Below are 22,243 nucleotides of genomic sequence, written 5' to 3' on the forward strand. Positions count from 1 at the left end.
CCAGTCGCTCCTGCTCTGTCCCAAGGGTGGTATGTCCTTCTCCAGGGTTGGTGTGGGGGTAGGGGTAGGGGTGGGGGGAGGTCCTGGAGTTCCAACAGTGGTTCCAGCAGCACTCCGGAGTCAGTGAATTCCTGAAAGGCAGAAATACAAGCAGGGCTGGCAGCACCTTCATTGGAGTCATCTGACATCGCAATCACTGCCTTGGAACCCACCCCAGTCACGTGATTGGATGGGCCCCGCACCTCCAGTATGTAAAGTGGCCGCCTGCCTCGTAATTGCAGTCGGCTGACCACACGCATCACAGGCGACAGCGGCACCTGCTTCCAGGTCTGCTGCAAGGACCCAGGGCAGGCTCACTAAATTCAGTCCACTTTAAGTCTGATTTAATCAAGTTCCGCAAGTTTAGCATAACATCTCTTCTTTTCAATTCTATCCCTCAAGAAATAAATCCTAGTGCTTTAAAATTAGGGGTTGCCCTTTTAGGACAGAGATGAGGAGAAATTTTTTTTCTCAGAGGGTTGTGCGATTTTAGAACTCCCTGCCTCAGGCGATGGTGGAGGTGGTGTCATTGGATAATTTTAAGGCGGGGGTAGATAGATTCCTGTCAGGCAAGGGAATCAAAGATTATTAGGAGTAGATGGGAGTGTGGAATTTGAGACACAAACAGATCAGCCATGATCTTATTGAATGGCAGAGCAAGCTAGAGGGGCCAAATGGCCTACTTCTGCTCCTAATTTGTATGCTCATATGTTCGTATGCTTGGTTTGCTTTTTTATGGCCTTATTGATCTGCATCACAACTCTTAGTGATTTGTGTATTTCTAATCCTCTACCTCATTTAAATTCTATTGTTTAAGTAAGTTTAATCCACTGTTATTCCTCTCCTGATTCCATGAGCTCTCACCTTTACCATGACTCTCATAGGAGTTTCTTTGCTGAATGGTTTCTGAAAGTCAAGAGATATGGGACATAATCTTATAGACAGAAAATAGTGGCAAGTGGTCACAATTTCCTAGTATGAATACCCATGTGCTAATGCTGCAAGTAGGCAAATTGTATTAGAGTTTGTATTTTACAGGGGCAGGATTGTAAAATTGCTCTCCTAGCAGGGAGTCTCACCCATTGGGAGTGCATATTAGCTACGGCCACAGAAGAAGAGGTGAGTGGAATGAAATGGGCAGAGGTTGAAATATCACCCACATGATTTGAGTAGGAATAATGGGGCTGCACTGGAGGCATATGCTTTATTTAAATATTCGCTCCAAAATTTCAGTGTTATTTTGCCTGATGTTGTGCTGCAGGCGTGAGACTTCTGTCCTCCAGTATAGTCCAGCTCTGATCCTACCATAGAATGTGCAGCTGCTTATTTGCACACCCACTGGTATTGGCTGACTGCAGATCTCAGGTAATGATCTGGCTGAAAATTTCAGAAGCAGTCTGGGGAGAAGCAAGGTAAATAGTGGTTAGGTAGTTGTAATAGATTGTTCAAGTAAGATTTTGTGGCACTTTTATAGCTTCAAATGGCGAAACAGACAGGCACCCAGAAGGAGAGCACAAAATTTTACTGAGGCCAACTGTCAGAAATTTCTGGATGAAGTGCAATAAAGAAGAGAAAGTTTGCTGCATGCCCAGGGGATAAAACCTGAGCAAAAGTGCCTCATGTGCCATGCAGATGGAGATTGCAGTGACACTGACTGTTACCTATTTTTAATTTCAAAACTACAGGCCAGTGGCAGTAAAGGTTCAGTAATCTGACAAGAGCAGGCAATGTAATAGATGGTCACATGGTCACATTGCCTTTTCTTTTTTGGATACCAATACATTGCTCACCATCTAAAATCACTAAGTGTATAAGTCAGCCTTCACATTGCCAGCGGAGGTGGTAGACGCGGGCACGATAGCGTCTTTTAAGATGTATCTAGACAGATACATGAATGGGCAGGAAGCAAAGAGATACAGACCCTTAGAAAATAGGCGACATGTTTAGATAGAGGATCTGGATCGGCGCAGGCTTGGAGGGCCGAAGGGCCTGTTCCTGTGCTGTAATTTTCTTTGTTCTTTGTTCACTGTGGTTTAGGGGGTTCACTAAATTTTAACCTTACAATATCTGTTGCCAATTCCTCTAACAAGAATTACTTGCATGCAGAACCTTAAATCCCCTTCTCCCACTTCACCATGGTGCTACCAGCACATCTGTTACATCAACTATCTCATGTCATTTGGGAGACATCCCTGAAATGGTAGCCTTCACAATTAGGCCAGACCAGGTAAGGATGGCAGATTTCCCTTCCCAAAAGGACATTAATGAACCAGATGGGTTTTTTTTTTCAACAATTGATGATAGCTTCATGGAAGCATTAATGAGCCTAGCTTTCAACTCCACTTTTATTTTATCAATTTTTTTTTAATGAATTAATTGAATTTAAATTCCTCCAAGTGCCATGGTGGGATTTGAACCTGCATCCCCAGAGCATTAGTCTAGGACTCTGGATTACTAGTTCAGTGACATTACCACCATACCACGATCTCCCCATAAGTGCCCATGTGGATGTGGCCTAGTGAGTGGCTGCCACCAAAACGGCAAGTAATTTTACAATGGCTTAAAGGAATACCTAATTCTGGTCCTGTAACGTGTTCAATCATATAGAAGCCCGGAAAATAATAATTCAGAATAAGTCCACCAAAGTATTTGAATTAGATAAGTTAGGGCAAACAAGGGGAATGTAAATAAGTAACGTAAATACACAACTAGGTTAGATGTTAGGAATAAAAACTGTTCTGATGAAAAGTCACAGACCTGAAAAGTTAACTGTTTCTCTCTCCCCAGATGCGGCCTGATCCACTGTGTATTTCCAGCACTTCCTGTTTTTATTTCAGGTTTCCAGCATCCGCAGTATTTTACTTTTATTTTAGAGGGTCATTGACCTTTAGAATAAGTTGCCAGTTGATGCAGTGGGTATAGATTTGCTGCGGACATTCAAAAGGGACCTGGAGGAGAATGATGTTACTGCATACAAAAGAGAGATAGGATGTTGGGTAAAATCACTGTTATTTCTTGGAACTTATTTTTAACTATTTTTGGAATGGAAGGGGAATTTCCCATAAATTATCTCCCTAAATTGGTCTAGAGTTTTATTAATGAGGTTTTATGCCTCTCCCAGGAGATTACATGGCTGCTGATGGGGTGCATAGATGCAACACAGTTGAATGGGACAGAATTAATGGATCAGCTAGTCTTTTTCTGTCTGTCTTTTTCATATGTATGCTGAATGTCTGAGATAATGCATTTTGGGAAACAATGAATAGGAGTACACACAAAATGAAAAGGTGCTGAAGGATGTGGATGAACAGAGAGTCCTAGGATTTCAAATTAAAATTCAAATACAAACACAAAACTCTGTAAAAGTGCAAGGAAACCTCATAGAATCTTGGGGTTTTATAAATAAGGGCAAGGAATGTAATAGTAAGGAATGAATTATGAATTTATAAAAAGATTCATTAGGACAGAGTTAGAACCCGGTTTGTAGCTTTGGGTACACCATTATAGAAAATTCAGCAAAGCAGCAGAGACGGTACAGCATAGATTTATCACCATGAAGCCAGGGTGGGAAAGTATAATTATGAGAAGAGTATTGAGATATTGGCATTATTTCTCTCGAGCAGAGAAGGCTAAGAAGAGAATTAATCAGGTTTTTAAAATTACAAAGTGTTTTTATTGTGAATCAGGAAAAAATATTTCCTCTGGCTGAGGTCTCAGTGATGAGGGATCATCAATTTAAAATAGTCTCCATCAGAGTGAGGAGAGAGATAAGCAGAAATTTCTTTACACAGAGGGTTGTTAAAGTGTAGAATGCTTTGCCACAAGGAATGGTTGAGGCAGAAAGAATTGCAACTTTTAGGGCAAATTGGATACACATTTGAAGCAGAGGAAGATACAGCAGTATAGGGAGACAGTAGGGTTACCCTTCTTCTTCTTCTTCTTTGGCCTCCTTACCTCGAGAGACAATGGGTAAGCGCCTGGAGGTGGTCAGTGGTTTGTGGAGCAGTGCCTGGAGTGGCTATAAAGGCCAATTCTAGAATGACAGGCTCTTCCACAGGTGCTGCAGAAAAATTTGTTTGTCAGGGCTGTTACACAGTTGGCTCTCCCCTTGCGCTTCTGTCTTTTTTCCTGCCAACTGCTAAGTCTTTTTGATATCCTATTTACCCATGCATGCAGTAATATCAGCTTCTTCCCCTTTTGAATGTCTGCAGCAAATCCTCACCCACTGCATCATTTGGTAATTGAATTGATTTTGGATTGTCCGAGCAAAGAACTAGTACAGATATGTTAGGCTAATGGCCTCCCTCTGTGCTGTGAATATCTACCATTCTAGAAGGATGATGTTCAACAGAAGGACAATGATGAGGGTCAGGCCTTGCAAGAGCAAGAGGCAGCCCCACATTCCTATGTCTCAATCCATTCAATGTCAGCCCCAATGTTATTTGCTTTCTCCCTTCCACACACCAGCTTAGATGTTTTCACCAGAGAGGTGGGAGTTTGGGGTGGGGGTCGGGGGGGGGGTGGGGGGAACTGGTGGGGAGGGTAGGTTAGGTGGCTGGGGGAGAATTGGGTGGTGTTAATGGAGATGTGGCACAGAATGATTCACAGAGCATGAGATAATGAGGAGGGAGGAAAGAATGAGGATGCGCCAGCCTCATAGTAAAGGCTGCACAGTGGGATGCCCTTGGTTTTGATGTGTCAGTTGTGGCTCAGTTAGTAGCACTCTCGCATCTCAGTCACAAGGTTCAAGTCCCAATCCAGGGCTTAAGCAGAAGGATCAAAGCTAACACTCCAGTGCAGCACTGAAGGAGTGCTGCAGTGTTGGAGGTGTCGCCTTTTAGATGAGATGTTAAACCAGGCGGATGTAAAACATCCCATGGCACTATTTTGAAGAAGAGCAAGGGAGTTACCCCCAGTGTCCAGGCCAAATTTTATCCCTCAATAGACATCACAAAACAGATTATCTGGTCAATATCACATTTCTGTTTGTGGGAGTTTGTTGTGCACTTACTGGCTGCTGCATTTCCTGCATTAAAGTAGTGACTAATCTTCAAAACGCACTTCATTGGCTGTAAAGTACTTTGAGATGTCTGGTGGTTGTGAAAGGCATTATATAAATGCAAATCTTTCTTTTCTTTCTTGCATGGAATCTATATCTTCTGTGTACCCTACTAAAAAGAAGGATTTATGAGGAATATCTCTCCAATGTGGGGGCTTTGATGTCAAACTCCATGTATGTGTGGCAATTGGCATCCATGACTCTGGAATCTGCAGCCCTCATTTGCAGTAACATCAGAGAAGAGTTTTCCTTTTTACAGTTATCAATGGAGCAAGTGGTAGCTTCAGATTAGCCTGTTAGAATACACCAGTGAATACAAACACAGCCTGGTGGCTGTGGGAGTTAGCTTGGACAGAATCTTGCATACTAGCTTTCAGATTGCTTGGGGATGAGGTCTGCCCCTACTCTTTTAAGACTTTCCTTAAAATCTATCTCTTTGACCAAGCTTCTAGTTACCTGTCCTAATATCTCCTTTTGTGGCTCAGTGTCACATATTGTTTGATAACACAGGGTTATATGACTGCCAGTTGCCTCTGTGCATCAGTGCTTTCAGGATCTGACAGCTGACATCCCATGGATCAGTGGACAAGCAGGTGAAATCATTGGTAGCAACTGACGCACAAATGATGTCATGGACAACAGATGATAAGCTTATTATATTGAAAGTGCAACATACACTAAAAAAGCTTATGTGCATATATGTTTACTGACATATGACAGTCAGAAAGCACAGGGTCGAGCAGCCCTTGTACATGTAAGGACTACACCCGTCTGACAGTATTGTATTGACTATAGCTGTAGGTTATTATTGAGCTGAAGTTTACAGAAGTGACCAGACCATGTTATATAATGCACAAAGTCAACGCCTGAGGATATTACTGTGAGTTCAAAATCACTCCCGTAATCTGCAGGAGCCAAAGGTTCATCAACTGTAGCCCCAAAACGGCAGTCGGAATTTGTTCTATTGTACCCTTGGACTAAATGAGGTTTGTTTTATGAATGGGAAACGCTTTGTGATGCCAGTGGTCTATAGTTTCTATTCAAAGTGCCAGGCGAGAATATTGCCCAGTATGCCACGAGCAAGGAAGGGATATTTATTTTCTCATATAAAGATTTTCAGCTGGTCATGTTCAGCCTCACAGCCCAAGGATGTAATAATGTGAAATGTTCACAGTTTAGAACAAGACAAGTTTCCCCTGTCATGGAAAGTCCCGTTGGCTTTAAGACTTCACGATCTGCTTACACCCCCATCCTCGGGCGTTTCATTCTTCACTTTAAAGATACTTGGATTCAGCGAAAGCTAAGTCTGGCTGGAGACTTTCTCCCAGTAGTGTTCAAATATTAACTCGGGGTTATAGAAACAAAGTCGGGTCTGTAATGTTATCAGCTATGGATTGGTTACAGGTAGGGGCAGCGTTGTGAGACTTCTATTAATAGGGAACTGATTTTAGCACCCGCATTCCGAAAACAGTAACAATGTCTAGTGTTTATTAAGAATAGTTTTATAGATTTGTTTCCCGCTAATCACAACGCTGTACACTCTCAATAACACTGTGAATCAGTTTCTAAGCTCATATTTTCCTCTACTGTTATCTGGGTCTATTTGCAGACATTAGAAAACACAACTTAGCAGGTCAAAGTTAAGGTTATTGTGAACTCGCAGCTTTATTTACATATTAGATGTTATGTTAAATGGCATTACGGCATTATGAACAACTTCTTAAACCAGTGTCTGAAAAAGAGCAGAGAAAGTCACTGACTTAAATGCATAAATCGTTCATTTTGTATATAACCACATAGATAATTTGTCGTAGGTTTAATAAATCGGCTGATAAAATTGGTGTTGATGTGATTTAAAATATACATGATTTAAACACACAATGCAGAAATATTAAAAGTGTAACGCTACAAATTAACATCACGTTACGTTCTGTATCAGGTTTTGTTTTTCAAGTATGTTGTAATAGAAACTTTTACTTACTCCTTTTACACATTGTATTTAGTTCACCATACAAAAAGGAGCGAAAATTTGCATTGTCATAATTTGTTTACGTATCCATTTAATCTATGCCTAGGGTTTACATTAAACGTCGCGCTATGAATTAAAAGTGACTATCATTTTCTTCGTCGTAGGCGGAACTCATTGTGTATGGTGACACTAATCAGTTAATCCCACTGAACCTCTGGATAAACAATAGCTGGTTGTTGAACAGTAATGGATGTGGCCAGCCCTGTGGATGGCCTTGCTGTGTGTGTATCCATACAGCTCTATGGCAGCCAGGTTGCCTGAGGGGTTGTACATGCAAAACTCAGGACAGAAGCTGGTTAATGAGCCTGACCCAGACTCCCCCAACAGCACTTCAATTGATGCTTAATAACGATTTGACAGGTGATGTGAATAATACTAATAATAACGTCAATTACTAATACAAAGGCAATTTGACAGCTTTAGTGCTATAAAGCGACCCCGTGATCATATCTTTCTATCCGTCTATCTGTCTCTCCTTCTGTGTTTTTAAAGGACATTTTTTCATGAGCAATCAATTTAATGTTCAGTATTTAACTGAAAGTAAAAGAGTATAGTAAATAGTGTGGTCATATGCAACTTGCGAAAATAACAAAAAACACTGTGAGATTGTACGATTTGGATATGTGTTCTCCGTTTAATATAAAACCTAAAGTTCACGAAAGATAACACCACTCTCTACACACTGTTGAAACTAAAAGTTATACTTAAAATCTTGAATTAAATTCTTTTTAAAAGTCTCTACAAAGTCAACATTCTGACGGCAAGCGCTGCGCTGTGAGAAGTGTATTTTGACTTCAGAAGATGTTTTTATTCAGGCTATTTAAACATGGGTGCTCCCTGTGCTAGCAATACAATGTTAAAATATTTACTTGTGTACGTCTCTCTCATATGCACATATAAAAGCACCAATTTATATTGAACATCCAGCTAGAATAAGTTAACTCTTTTTCTTATAGTTTGACATGTTTCCTAGTTTTGAAGATTGAGTATCAGCACTGGACCGTGTCACACTATATATGCTTTAAATTGAAAGGCATGGCCATTTGAACCTTAATGTCTTTATCTTAGTGATAAAGGGATGTAACATCCAACTCCGATTCAATTCTAAAGCATTGAAAATCATGTCAGAGCACGGGGATGCTAAAACGCTGGGAGAATAAATGAAATGTTGACAACGGATTCCGTTGAAAATTAAATTCCATCATATTTGTGCAGTTTCTTATGAATCAGCTTCGTGTTTAGTACTGGCAGATTTAATGATCGCAGATTTTTATCTCTCTGTCTAAGGTCGATAGTAATTTTTGTTCTGTTAATGTTCACTAAAAGCTCAGGGTAATTTAGTAATTGATTCTGAGCACAGCGACTCTCCAATGCTGGGCCTACATTTGGGGTAATATCTTTGCTAATTTTATCCATCACAATGAGATTACCATGCTAATTCATGGGCAGCCCTTGTCTTCGGGTCACAAGGGGCACTGGGATGCAAATTGTCTGATTAAACACAATCCTTTTGGTGAGGACAGCAAGGAAAAGCAGAAAACTAAAATCACAGATGTGACAAACATCCAGCAAATTCCTTTACAAAATGACTACAAATCTCCCAATGTAGATCACCAATCTGCAGAACATTGCCACCTTGTTATTAGAAATGTTATGTTGAATGCTACTAGTATTTTTTTCTGTATTATATCCACAAATGAAGAGCATTGAATCGGTGGTGAATAAGGCTCAAGAATTGCCAAGTGATTAGTTATTACCTAAAACCAAGTTTTGGAAAATACAGTGTATTGTTTGAAAGCATCCTTATAATGCGTTGTTTCGCTCAGATTAGGGCGATATTTACTCTGGGAAGGGGTTTCTTGTGTTATTATTGTAGATCTGTTATTATAATGATGAGCGTGATGTTTACTTTGAATGGGTACCACCTTAAGCTCGATTGCACAAATGCCGTATTCATATGCGTCCTGTACTCATCGGTGAAATGTGAAATTCAGATCATAAAAATGACAAACACAGAGAAAGAGAAATGGGACGAAGAGGAGTTGGTGGGTGTGGGCTGTCAGTGTGCTGGCTTGATCTTACAGGTTTAGGGACTGTTTCATGGCAGCCGGCAAAAGGCCTCTCACTAATTGAATTTCGTTTTTCCTCCTTTGTCATGGGCAGATGTCACTTTACATCTGTGCCTCTGTTCAAACGCTCTGCTTCTTTAAGCTGAGCAGATGTTGCCTCTCTTATAGTTACTATGAAGCTGGCGGAAAGCCGATGGACTGTTTTTAAATGTTTTTGTAACCCCTATATTCGCAAATACCTTTATAGAAACATTAACCTGAAAAATATACTTCAACATAATGAATACAAACAGGCTCGAGCATCTTCTAAAGTACATTTGTTTTGTATTATATCTAACCAGGAATTGTCATAGAGTCATTCTGCTATTGACTCATTTTAAAACAAATTGATGTCAGTAGTGAATTAAACATATTCACTAATGTTCGCCACATTTATTGTCACCTTTTAGGTCAGCATAAAAATGAAATACTTGTGTGGAATTGAACATAATAATAACAATTAAAATAGCATGATGAACCCTTTATTTTAGAATCACTATTCCAGTTACTGGAAGTGGTGTTTATTGTTAGCTGCAGTGAACAGCGTTTATATTTAGCAACTAAATGTTGGTGAATCAAATCTAATTGAAGTGATGGGAAAATTTTCATATAATTCTCACTGGGGTTGCAATATTATAGCTGGTCCCAAGATGTTGTGTTTAGCCTCGGGTGAAACATCTCCTTAAAGTGAGACGTTATGCTATCTTTGACAAGGCGTTTTCAGTCAATACATAACAGGAATACAATGGCATTTTGTTACGAGTTGTTTTGTTTCGCTGCCTTTCAACATTCCAATCTCTTCTTTCAAAAAAGGAAGGGGCAAAAGAGAAATCTTTCTCCTCGCGCCTATTCACGCCTGGAATGGAAAGAGCAGTCACTGTTGTTTGCCCTCTATTTGTTTTAAATCGTTACAAATACCTAAACTCGTCACTTCATTCAAAAATGCATCTATATTTCTCAAAAATACTGCTACCCTGTTGATTTATATATCTAATCAGAATTTTGAAATTTATAAAGTTTTGCATGTTGCTTAGAATTAATGGAGATAGAATGTGAAATTAATAGACAACTTTTTTAAAACAAAAGCTCCTCAAATTATTTATTATTTGTATTTTTGAATGTTTCGATTCACATCTGGCAAGCAGAGTCGGCTCAGGATTTGTTTTTGTTTCCCTGAGATTGCAGACAATATTCATGGCCTGGCTCCTATTCGCGCCTTTAATTGTATTGGCCCTGACTTAAAATTCGAAACGGGTGCTCCTGTCTTCAGTTCTATTAAATTATATTTGGGACGGTCTTTTTTTCTCTATCCTCTCCCCAGACGCGTGGTGGATGGCTGCAGGAGCAGTTGGTCTATAGTTTTAATAATTGAATTAGCCATTTGGTACAACTTTTTAGCCGGAGCTAGGTCGCCAGAAGCTCGCGTGGAGAGCGCAAGTTTAACAAAACAGGGGGCTGCTGATTGTCAGACCCAGTCATTTATCCTACAACTAAATAAAACGTGGCGACAAAAGATTTTTTTCCCTTTGGAGGCAAAACAAACTTACAAAAAGTAGAAAGGAAAGCAAGATGAAAAAAACGCCTCCAATTGTGCAATGGGGCATTTCTGCTTTCTTGCTGCTTCGCTTTTATGTTATCTGATGTAACTGGGCTCCGTGACTTGAAACGAAAAATAATCTTTAATGTGCCAAATATACAACCGCAAAACATTGCTACTTGCCTAAAGGGTTTTTTACTTTGGGTGATGATGCATAATTAAACTCAATAATGACTCAATATAAGGAAAGGCAAACGTTGCTATTATAGAAATGATTAAAAGTTACCTTACGGTTTAGAGCAGAGGCGGTTGCGAATCTGATATTATGCTATGGTCATAAATTGATAGAACAGCTTTATTAATGTTAACCATATTTTGAAAAACACGTTATCCTCTTAATGCCATTGTTGTTTGGTTACAGGGAGAGCCGAAGGATTAATAAGCAGTTTAGCTATTAGCTTTGAACCAGGGTGATTGCATTGTTGACCTTTGTGCGGGAGAAGTGAACGGTATAAAGATTGCCACCCATAAATGAGAATTCAATCCAAAATCCCCATTACCTGAATCTACCGTACCTGTACATTCAGACGGGACTGTTGCGGAGCGGCTCCTTTAAACCCGCTTGGATTCGATTCTAAGCCCGGCACCGATCAGTGAAATATTACTGTTTTCTGTAGTAGGGTTGTCATCTGATTTACCTAGATATTTAAATTACCTCAAACATTATATGGAAGCGAAAATAGTAAAAGCTTATTGCTTGATAGGGTTGCTATTTATAAGATGTAGCATATAAAAAAGGAGTTTGTTCTTTTTAGCAGGATTGTTTCCACATTTGTTGCCATTGTTTATTGCTATTCCACGGAATGGGGGCGGGGGAGAGAAACGGCATTCATATTCAAGAAAGCACGAATAAATAAAGATAAATTCTTGTAATAATACTCAGATTCATATTCGTCTTTGCAGCTCTTTAGGTTTGCGACTAACAGAGTTGGAAGACAGATGCTTCCCTCGCCTTTGTCGTCTGGCTGGAGACGGATGATGAGAAAGCAATTTAGTGCAATGTGCAATTTGTTTTCCAGTGTCACTGGTAACTTTGTTTTCATTTCCCCGGTAAACAAAAAAAAAACAATGTGTACAAAGCACAAAAGAAAGTCCTTCTTTATCAAAACCACAACTCAACACGGATTATATCGCCCATCATCAATAAGACCACAGTCCTCCACAACCTACCTGTTTCACAATTCTGCCGTTTTTATTTGGAAAATGGGGTAGAGCCTCATCAATCCAACTTCAGCCTCTTTAGATTCTGTTTGTTATACAACATTACCGAAAAACGAAATTTTAAATTCTGTTCTCTGCTTTTACTTTCTGTCATATTTATCTTTTTATCCTCTGGCTATTAACTAGAATAAGGCTACACATGCGAATAATCGTCAGCCTTTACTAAAATAATCGTGTTTTATATTTTCAATTATTTGATGCTTACATTTAAAAAAAAATAATGTAAGATTTTTAATTCCGATTTGGTGCTGGTATTTTTGTAATCTATTAGTTGAGATCCAATGAGGTCCTCGTAGATAAATAAAAGTGTTGTTTATATAACTCTATACTTGGAATAATGTTTTTCAATTTCGCTTGATATTTAACACATAAAGGACTCATTGATGTAATTACACTAATTTTCTAATTATTTAAAATCATATCAACTGTTGCCTTATATTAGAGTGTTTCCGTGTAAAATGCACAATTCACAGTTGAAGGATTAATTAGGAGATAAAAAATAACCCGGTTGAGTGTTGGGTTAAATAAAATTGTGTTTTGGATTCATGTTTTTAACCGAATCGGTTACATTTTCTTTTACCTTTTTAATTTACCCGCCAGTGTACTTGAAGGATATGCCCACGGATTTACTTAACGCTATTTTATAGAGATCAGGATCCTCTCACATTTACAGTTTATATTTGTTTAAACGACATGAAATGATAACTGGACAATTTTGTAAAAAATTGTTTCTAAATTTAATATTTCAATACAGTCTTCGTTTGTATTTCCGGTATTGCAAACCGTCAAAATATTTCCGACACCCATTTCACGAAACTGCAGGATCTGGTAATGACAATATTTTCGTTTTACATTTATTATCTAATATTTCAATAGAGGTGAGAACGCGTTATTTCAAAAAAAAAATTGTCGCACTATAGAAAGATTTTCAAACCGGTTACCCTTGAATGTACAATAATGTTCCTCGCCTTTCCTGTACATTTCCCAGCCAGGTGTGTTTAGAAAAAAATCTTTTCTCTCTCTCTCTCTTTCTGTACTGGCTCTGTTTTTGCACGGTGCCAGCGTCCAGCGAATGTCCACCCGTGATAACATTTCACGCACAACAGGGAAGAGACTTGTTGTTAAATTGAGCGTGTAACATTATTACAAAAAAGGCGGACCATGACACCCGGCTTCCTCCCCGAAAACAGAAAATATCTCAATTTGTGCCCGAGCTATGATCGCTTAAAAAGCTTAAAAGCGCTGGGAAATTGGATCAGGGAGAATCGTCACCCAACTTTCATTATTTAAAAGTAGTCTGATTGAATTAAGGGCAGGGATATGGTTAGAGGGATGATGGAGGGGACTCTGTGCGTAATGGTGTGGTATTAAATTCTAATTAGAGATGCAGGAATCAATGATAGGGAGGTTGGGCAGCTCAGTCCCCCTGTGCCAGCCCAATAGACTGATGAGTTATTGTCATGTAAAAGCGAAGGCAATAAGACCACCGCTTTGCTATTGTCCAAGTGGAAACAGCCAAGTTTATTATGAGGACTATATGCTCTAGAGACCTGAGGCAAGGCAGCTCATAGGAGGCATTTTGATAAAACTAAGCTCTCCTCTAAGAAAGAAGCCCAGTTGTAAAGCAGGCTCTGTGCTGTGCACATCTACCCACCAAAGGCACCTTCTCTCTCTTTCTCTTTTCTCATTCTTTTTTTGGCCAGATATCTAGAGCTTTTTCAATGTATAAAATGGAATATTCTTACCTCAATTCTTCCGCCTACGAGTCGTGTATGGCTGGTATGGACACTTCAAGCCTTGCTTCAGCTTATGCTGACTTCAGTTCTTGCAGCCAGGCGAGTGGATTCCAATATAATCCTATAAGGACCACATTCGGGGCCAGCTCGGGATGTCCATCTCTAACTCCAGGATCCTGCAGCCTTGGAACTCTTAGGGACCATCAGAGCAGTCCATACGCAGCAGGTAAGGACCTCTCGCAATCCTTTCCAAAGAGTACCCTTTCTCCCCGCAACAAACATGTATATAGGAAGGTTGATTGCATTTGAAAATTGAAATGTGTTTAGTATTTACCAAACGAAATTTGCTTACACAAATGAAAGAATTTATCACGTTAGAAGCGATTGCAGGCAATGGGTAATTCAGTTACAGGGTTACACTATACTAGTCACACCCGAACCGCCAACAAAATTATCTTAAGCTGCCAAAATGATAGGCATAATTTATTTACTTTGCGATGATACGTAAAGCTTAGAAAATCTGTCCTGGTGTAATTAAATAACCAAAGACTAAAGCTCATTACCAGAGTGTCTTTAAAGCAGAGTGGCTTGGACTTAATATTACGATCATTTTAAAACGTTATGTAAACTTTAAGACACACAAAACTTAGGAAAGGCAATTTAGAAACAATTTCCCACAAAAAATAAATCTACCATAAGCCAAATAAAAACAATATTATGATGCTAATATGGCAGATTTTATTTTCAAATGCATATTTTCCTATATTTTGAGGGAAACTATTCTGAATAATGTCTTCATTTTTTTTTACATTATTGTTCGGTCCACTATTTATATCTTGAATAAATCTCAGGTCTTGTTATACACTTAACTATGCTTTTTAAATACCTGGCTTCAATTCAGTGACTTGCAGAGCGGAATTAAGAATTGCATACTTGTCTTGTACTTAAGTGAATATCTTAGCTCCATTTTTTCAGTCATGAGTTGATTATGTTTTCCTGTGTTATTTTAAGGTGTTTTGCGAGCTTTTATTATTGTTCTGATTTCTCAACTTTTCCCTTGGTTCTCCGCTTTCCCTACCAGTGCCATACAAACTGTTCACGGATCACGGCGGCTTGAACGAGAAGAGGAAGCAGAGGCGGATACGGACCACTTTCACTAGTGCCCAGTTGAAGGAACTGGAACGAGTGTTCGCAGAGACCCATTACCCGGACATTTACACACGGGAAGAGTTGGCTCTGAAGATAGATCTCACCGAGGCCAGAGTGCAGGTATTACTGCAACACTGATCTAGGACAGCAGCATTCCCGTTTAACAATAACATTTTGGTCACCTCTACATTACTGCAATATCGATAGACATTAGATGGACATTTCATCTGTACATGGCTGGACACATCCAATGACACTATTTATTGTACATTTGGATAGCGCCCTCACTCTTTGTATGAATTATTGAATAGCGATTCACCAGGAATTGGCCTTGTTAGAACTAGAATGGGAGTGCTATAACAAAGTTATCGATACAAATCGGTTTATCAGTATATAACGCCATGTATCATTCGCATTCTTGTTATATAAGTTACTGCAACACGAAATGGAAATGACATTAGTGATAGACTTCAATGAGGAGGTAGGACAAATATAAACACTACGGTAGAGACATTATACATTTCAATATGTTAGTTATATGTTCATATATACTATAGATCGGCACACACGTCTGTACGTGTATATACAATCTATAAAGAAACAAATAGGTACTGAAGCCGAATGTGAAACCGAAAAGCGGAACGAGTACCTCCTGAAATTCTCAGGCGGTAATACAACAGATCCTGGTTCCCAGGATAAGCAGATCGCCATCTCTTCCTGCAGTCCAAACAGGCTCCGGAACATTTCCCCTCTAAGTTCTATCTTCTCCCTTTTCTTGGTCCTTTTTTGTCTCCGTTCTTGAATACTTTCTCATTTATGTCATTTATTAATGTTGTAATTTGAGTAAATTTCTTCATTGGTATTGAAGATCAGATTATATTTTCTGGTTAACAATACATCTAATTACGGATCTGCCACTTCCCGGCTTTAAGTCCTTTCTCTTCCCTTCTCTTTCCCCAGGTTTGGTTTCAGAACCGTCGGGCTAAGTTCCGCAAACAGGAGAGAGCGGCGGCGGCGGCGGCTGCAGCGGCCAAGAGCAGCGGCTCGTCCAAGAAATCCGACCTGCGCTCCGAGGACGATAACAAAGACTCGAAACCTGCTGATCCCGACAGCACGGGTCCGGGCAGCTGTGTGCCGACCCCGGGCAACGGTGGTGGTGTGCCCGGCAGCGGGGGGGGAGGAGGAGGAGGGGGTGGCGGAGGAGGTGGAGGAGGCATGGGGGTTAGTGACTCCGCCAAGGCGGCCACAGCAGCGGCTGCAGCGGCGGCGGCGGCGGCTGCAGCAGCTGCGGGAGTAGCGGGCACCGGCTGGGCAACGGGTCCGGGCGGAGTGAGCGCAGTGCCCGACTCAATAGGAGGTCCTTTCGCCAGCGTGCTCTCCTCTCTGCAGAGACCCAACGGAACCAAAGCCACTTTAGTAAAGAGCAGCATGTTCTGAACCCTTTTCCTCCTCTCTCCAACACTGGGATTAAAAAAAAGTAAAACAAAAACGAAAAAAAAACTTTTGTGTGTCTTTCTACAGCGGTGTTCTGTGACTAAACTGTAAAAGTGTTATTCTCAGTATAAATTGTCTTCTCTAGTTGACCTTAAAAGACTTGCCCCCCTTGTAGTCCATATGAAGTGTGTTTATGGAGAATACAAAATAAAACAGATCATCACGGGTTGAGTTATTTTGTTTAGGTAACAGCTGGCTCATATAATAATAATGGTATATATTTTTGTTAAATGCATGTTGTCGTTTCTTTTTTTTCTCTGTCCCGTTCGAAATTATTGTGAGCATAATCTTCATAAATTATGTTCAGGAGTTCAGAATTATTTATATGTGGTATAATGGATGCTTATATTTAAATAAGGGAAATATTTCTACGTGTGCATATAGTTTTCCAAAAGTGTACCATTAACTTGATTGTTGATAATAAAATGCAAAGCAAAGGTTGGAATATGTTTCTTTTTTTTGTTATTAAAGTTGTGGCGATAAAATTAGGAGTTGAGGGATATAATTAACCTAAAACAGGGTAAAAACTGTGTGCTGTCTGCTTCAGGCTACAGCAGAATGTCAATGTGAATTTCTTCAATATTGTTTGCCTACATAGAGTGAACATTATTCCAATATATATTAACATCTGTTTCGTCTTGTGTGAAGAAGCTCAAACACATTTTTAAATGGAGTGGTTGGAATTACAGTATTTATAAACAGATTGTGATTGTATTAGTTTTCATTTTTAAATGTCATCTTTGATGGAAATACCAGAGATGACGAAAGCAAAACTGTGAAATAATAAAAAAACAGACCTGCGGATTAATGCTACAGTTTCACTTTGTGTTGTCTACATATTTGAAACTTTAGATTTCAGTCATTGTAATAAACCTTTTCCTTGAAGTCAAGTTTCTCAAGAAAGTATAGAAAGCAATGCCCCCATTTAAATTAACATTTAACATATACTAGTTTTCGCACATCATTTTTACGTTCTGGAATTACGTTGGATTTTCCTGAACAGATAAAAGATCAAGGAGGTGATAATGGACCTTAAAGTTGAATGTTTTCTGCTTTTATCACTTAATGTAGAATCAATAAAAAATGATTTCAGATTTATTCCAATAAAACATACTTATTAGGGCAAAGCAAAAGTAATTGCAAGCTAATAACATGTAGACCGAGGGAAGTAAAGAAGAATAAACTTGCATTTATACAAAGCCTTTCGGGGCTGGAGGATGTCCCAAAGCATTCACAGGCAGTGAAATACTTTTGAAGTGTATTTACTGTTGTAATGTAGAACATCGTGAGAGCAAAATTTCCCACAGCAAGGTCCCACAAACGGCAATGACGTAAATGATCAGATCATCTGTTTTTGCATTGATGCTGGTGGTGAGGTAAATATTGGCCAGGGTAAGTAGAATCTAATGATAATGAAACCAAAACAACTGCCAATAGGCTCACATGAGTTATTTACTATTCAGAATTAACTACTAAAAAAGCTTTACGTTTTTTTCACAGTCGTATGAATGACTTGAGCTGCATATTTTCCCGATCACCTTTCTAATTGAAATAGTGAAATCAAATTAAATGTAAAATTGTTTATTTTGCCACTTATTCGTCGATTATTAGTGGATATTGTACATACTAAATAATACAGCGATTAACTTTGAATAAACACATTATATTAGTGTTATTTGGAAAACAAAATAGTATTTTTCAAATTTGATTTGTTCCAAGGTAGATAATCCGTCAATATCGATCGTAATGTCCAGAAAATAGATCAAAAGGGGACAGGTTTCCACTGAGTTTAGGATGCCGAAAGTGGATCTCTAGCGCAACCCGGAATCTGGACACTATTTGGTTTGTCTTCAACGAATTTAATTCAACAGGTGGTTCTGCGTAAGTCCCTGGCTGCCATTGGAAATAAAGAGAGGTTAGGAAAAACAACCCGGCCCAGTCTGCTGTTAATCACAATTCATTTATATTAATGATACCTCGACTGTTTATAGATTGAAATTCACAGGCCGGTAAACGGGAAGCCAGATTCCTCATCCCGATGGGAAGAAAAAGAAGAATGGCGAAACGTTTTTTTTTAGGAAGCCTTTATACCACAGGCCCCTATTATTTTTGTCGATGGGGCCTTTATTCCTCAGGTCCCATATGTATGGTGAGTTCAATGACATGCAGCTGGCACACGACCTGTACAGCGAAGGAATCCTTCCAATTTCCTGAGCCTTTTTGTAGCATAGATTTTTGAAGAGCCACACCCTGCCTATAAGTCAACAGATTTGAAATGAATTTATGAAGAGAAGTGTCTCCAACAATTGACACATTTTCGTTATTATAAGAAATGATTTCGGAACTGTACTCATTTGTAGAAAATACGGATTTAATAATTTTTTTTATTAAGGTGTTTTTCCCAGGTTCTCGAAGACTTTTTCCCCGTATGGCGACCAGTGGAAATAAGAATAAGTAGGACGGTGTTGATTAAATTAAAAATATTTTTATTGATAATGTCTTAAATAACTCGAATAATTGAAGCCCCTTCCCTCTAGTTTGTCAAAAGTCACATTATATAAAAGTGGGAAATTCCGTGCCACATCACAAAGTCCTGTTGTTTCTTCTTAAATCTGAACTTGAAATCTCGAGCATTCAAACACCTGTAGATAATACGATAAATGGAATAACGGTTTCATAACATTACACTTAAAAATGTCTCCTGAAATATTTCATCAACATAAGCGTTTGATAAGGTTCCCCATGGCAGGCTGATGGAGAAAGTGAAGGCGCTTGGGGTCCAAGGTGTACTAGCTAGATGGATAAAGAACTGGCTGGGCAACAGGAGACAGAGAGTAGCAGTAGAAGGGAGTTTCTCAAAATGGAGACGTGTGACCAGTGGTGTTCCACAGGGATCCGTGCTGGGACCACTGTTGTTTGTGATATACATTAATGATTTGGAGGAAAGTATAGGTGGACTGATTAGCAAGTTTGCAGACGACACTAAGATTGGTGGAGTAGCAGATAGTGAAGGGGACTGTCAGAGAATACAGCAGAATATAGATAGATTGGAGAGTTGGGCAGAGAAATGGCAGATGGAGTTCAATCAGGGCAAATGCGAGGTGATGCATTTTGGAAGATCCAATTCAAGAGTGAACTATACAGTAAATGGAAAAGTCCTGGGGAAAATTGATGTCCAGAGAGATTTGGGTGTTCAGGTCCACTGTTCCCTGAAGGTGGCAACGCAGGTAAATAGAGTGGTCAAGAAGGCATACGGCATGCTTTCCTTCATCGGACGGGGTATTGAGTACAAGAGTTGGCAGGTCATGTTACAGTTGTATAGGACTTTGGTTCGGCCACATTTGGAATACTGCGTACAGTTCTGGTCGCCACATTACCAAAAGGATGTGGATGCTTTGGAGAGGGTGCAGAGGAGGTTCACCAGGATGTTGCCTGGTATGGAGGGCGCTAGCTATGAAGAGAGGTTGAGTAGATTAGGATTATTTTCATTAGAAAGACGGAGGTTGAGGGGGGACCTGATTGAGGTGTACAAAATCATGAGAGGTATAGACAGGGTGGATAGCAAGAGGCTTTTTCCCCAGAGTGTGGGATTCAATTACTAGAGGACACGAGTTCAAAGTGAAAGGGGAAAAGTTTAGGGGGGATATGCGTGGAAAGTTCTTTACGCAGAGGGTGGTGGGTGCCTGGAACGCGTTGCCAGCGGAGGTGGTAGATGCGGGCACGATGGCGTCTTTTAAGATGTATCTAGACAGATACATGAATGGGCAGGAAGAAAAGAGATACAGAACCTTAGAAAATAGGCGACATGTTTAGAGAGAGGATCTGGATCGGCGCAGGCTTGGAGGGCCGAAGGGCCTGTTCCTGTGCTGTAATTATCTTTGTTCTTTGTTCTTTGTTCTATAACCAATAATTACAATCGCTGAAGAATATTGATGCTAATGTTTTCTGAAATTAGTATGTAAAATGGTTTTGTATCTCAATCTCTTGCTGAATTCAATCAAACAGGCTGTAGATGCCAGTTATTGATATTCCTATTCAGATCCTGATCAAACAGACTGGGTGCCAGTCTTATATGTTCGAATTGAATTCCCACCTAGTGTCAATCCTTTATGTGCCAATAGAGATTCCCAACAAAAAGATGGGGAGTCAGCCTCTGTTATATCCAAAGGGATTCATATCAAACAGATGATCTCTGAATAGAGATTTCCATCAAGCAGACTTGAGTGGCTACAACCCAGTGGAGCTTTAATCAGCCATACTAGATGCTGGTACCAGTCCCCAGTGCACAAAGAGAATACAGTCGATCAGATTCAAAATCAAGCAAAATGGATGAATATTCATAACATCCCAGGAAACGTTGCCAACAAAATGTGTGGATTTCACTCTTTGATGCTCCAATAAAGTTTCCATGCAACAGATAGGTGCCAGTCAGCAATTTGCCAGTGGAATATCCATCAACTGTTAATCTCGATCCCTGCCTCCCAGTGGAGGATTCCATCAAGTAGATCGCTTACTTGGCATTGGAATTATCAATAGATTCTCCTCAGTCTGAGTATCAGTCCTCAGTATCCCATTAGAGATTCCCCTGGGTACCAGTTTTTGATATCCCTTTAGATGTCTTTCATTAAACAGGCTGGGTACCAATTCTTGATAGCCCAGCCAGAAGTGCCGAGTGGATGATCCATCTCAGCCTCTTTCTGAAGTCCCCAGCATCATAGATGCCAGAATTCAGCCAATTCGATTCACTCCATGTGATATCAAGAAACTACTGACGGCACTGGATACGGAAAAGGATGTGGGCCCTGACAACATTCCGGCAATAGTGCTGAAGACCTGTGCTCCAGAACTTGCTGTGCCCCAAGCCAAGCTGTTCCATTACAGCTACAACACTGGCATCTACCCAGCAATGTGGGAAATTGCCCAGGTATGTCCTGTGCACAAAAAGCAGGACAAATACAACCCAGCCAATTACCGCTCCATCAGTCTACTCTCAATCACCAGTAAAGTGATGGAAGGTGTCATTGACAGTGTTATCAACGGGAACTTGCTTAGCAATAACCCTCTCAGTGACACGCAGTTTGGGTTCCGCCAGGGCCGCTCAGTTCCTGACCTCATTACAGCCTTGGTTCAAACATGGACAAAAGAGCTGAGCTCAAGGGGCTGAATTTTATTCGTGCGCCATGCTTTGAAGTCGGCAGCCTTCAGGCTCGGAAGTGCCGTAGCTGAGACCCTGCGATATTTTGTGCAGGAGCTCATTTAAATGGAGGGGGTGGAGCGGCCGCCCCCGATGATGTCGAGGGGGCAGCCACTCTATCCCCGGCAGCAACATCCAGCGCCACCACACAGGCACTGGAAACATTTTTAAAGGGCTTTAAGCCCTTAAGAAAAATTGAATTTTTAAAGTCACATTTCAGTGCATTCTCTTTATAAAAATAATTAAAAGATGGAGACACTTTCCCACCCACCACCACCCCCCCCACCCAAAATTTTTTTTTTTATTGGCAAATATCTCAAAAATTTACTTTATTCCCAAATTGACCTCCCTCCGCCCCCAACCTCGTCACATTTGCCCTTCAAACACTTCCCACTATCCACATGGCCAATAAAAAGTGTATTTCCCACTCCCCCGACCCTGATCATTTCACTCCTCCGCTCTCCTCACCAGTGTCTTGTTTTGAATCCGCAAACGGGGATTGGAAGGCACGGAACCTCCGGCCACAGGCTGGAATATCGGCTTGGGATGGCCGCCTGGTCCAGGTAAGTTAATTCACATTTTTTTGCATAGATTTTAGTAGGCAAATGGAGGGCTGC

The 22,243-nt window shown here is 40.1% G+C and overlaps 1 protein-coding gene across 1 annotated transcript; it reads left to right on the forward strand.

Moving 5' to 3' along the window:
• Positions 1–13,774: 13,774 nt before the first annotated feature.
• Positions 13,775–16,375, forward strand: phox2bb (paired like homeobox 2Bb). Its single transcript, XM_068059980.1, has 3 exons — positions 13,775–14,015; positions 14,871–15,058; positions 15,899–16,375. The coding sequence occupies exons 1-3, from the start codon at positions 13,775–13,777 to the stop codon at positions 16,373–16,375; spliced, it is 906 nt and encodes a 301-aa protein (XP_067916081.1).
• The last annotated feature ends 5,868 nt before the right edge of the window (positions 16,376–22,243 follow it).

The sequence above is a fragment of the Heterodontus francisci genome, chromosome 1 (genome assembly GCF_036365525.1).
Source record: "Heterodontus francisci isolate sHetFra1 chromosome 1, sHetFra1.hap1, whole genome shotgun sequence".
NCBI lineage: Eukaryota > Metazoa > Chordata > Chondrichthyes > Heterodontiformes > Heterodontidae > Heterodontus > Heterodontus francisci.

What these genes read in the sequence shown, in the direction of transcription:
- phox2bb (XM_068059980.1), top strand. Translation starts at nt 13,775, where the DNA reads ATGTATAAAATGGAATATTCTTACCTCAATTCTTCCGCCTACGAGTCG. An exon ending in GAGCAGTCCATACGCAGCAG is followed by an intron (nt 14,016 to 14,870) that starts GTAAGGACCTCT and finishes TTTCCCTACCAG; the next exon opens with TGCCATACAAACTGTTCACG. An exon ending in TCACCGAGGCCAGAGTGCAG is followed by an intron (nt 15,059 to 15,898) that starts GTATTACTGCAA and finishes CTCTTTCCCCAG; the next exon opens with GTTTGGTTTCAGAACCGTCG.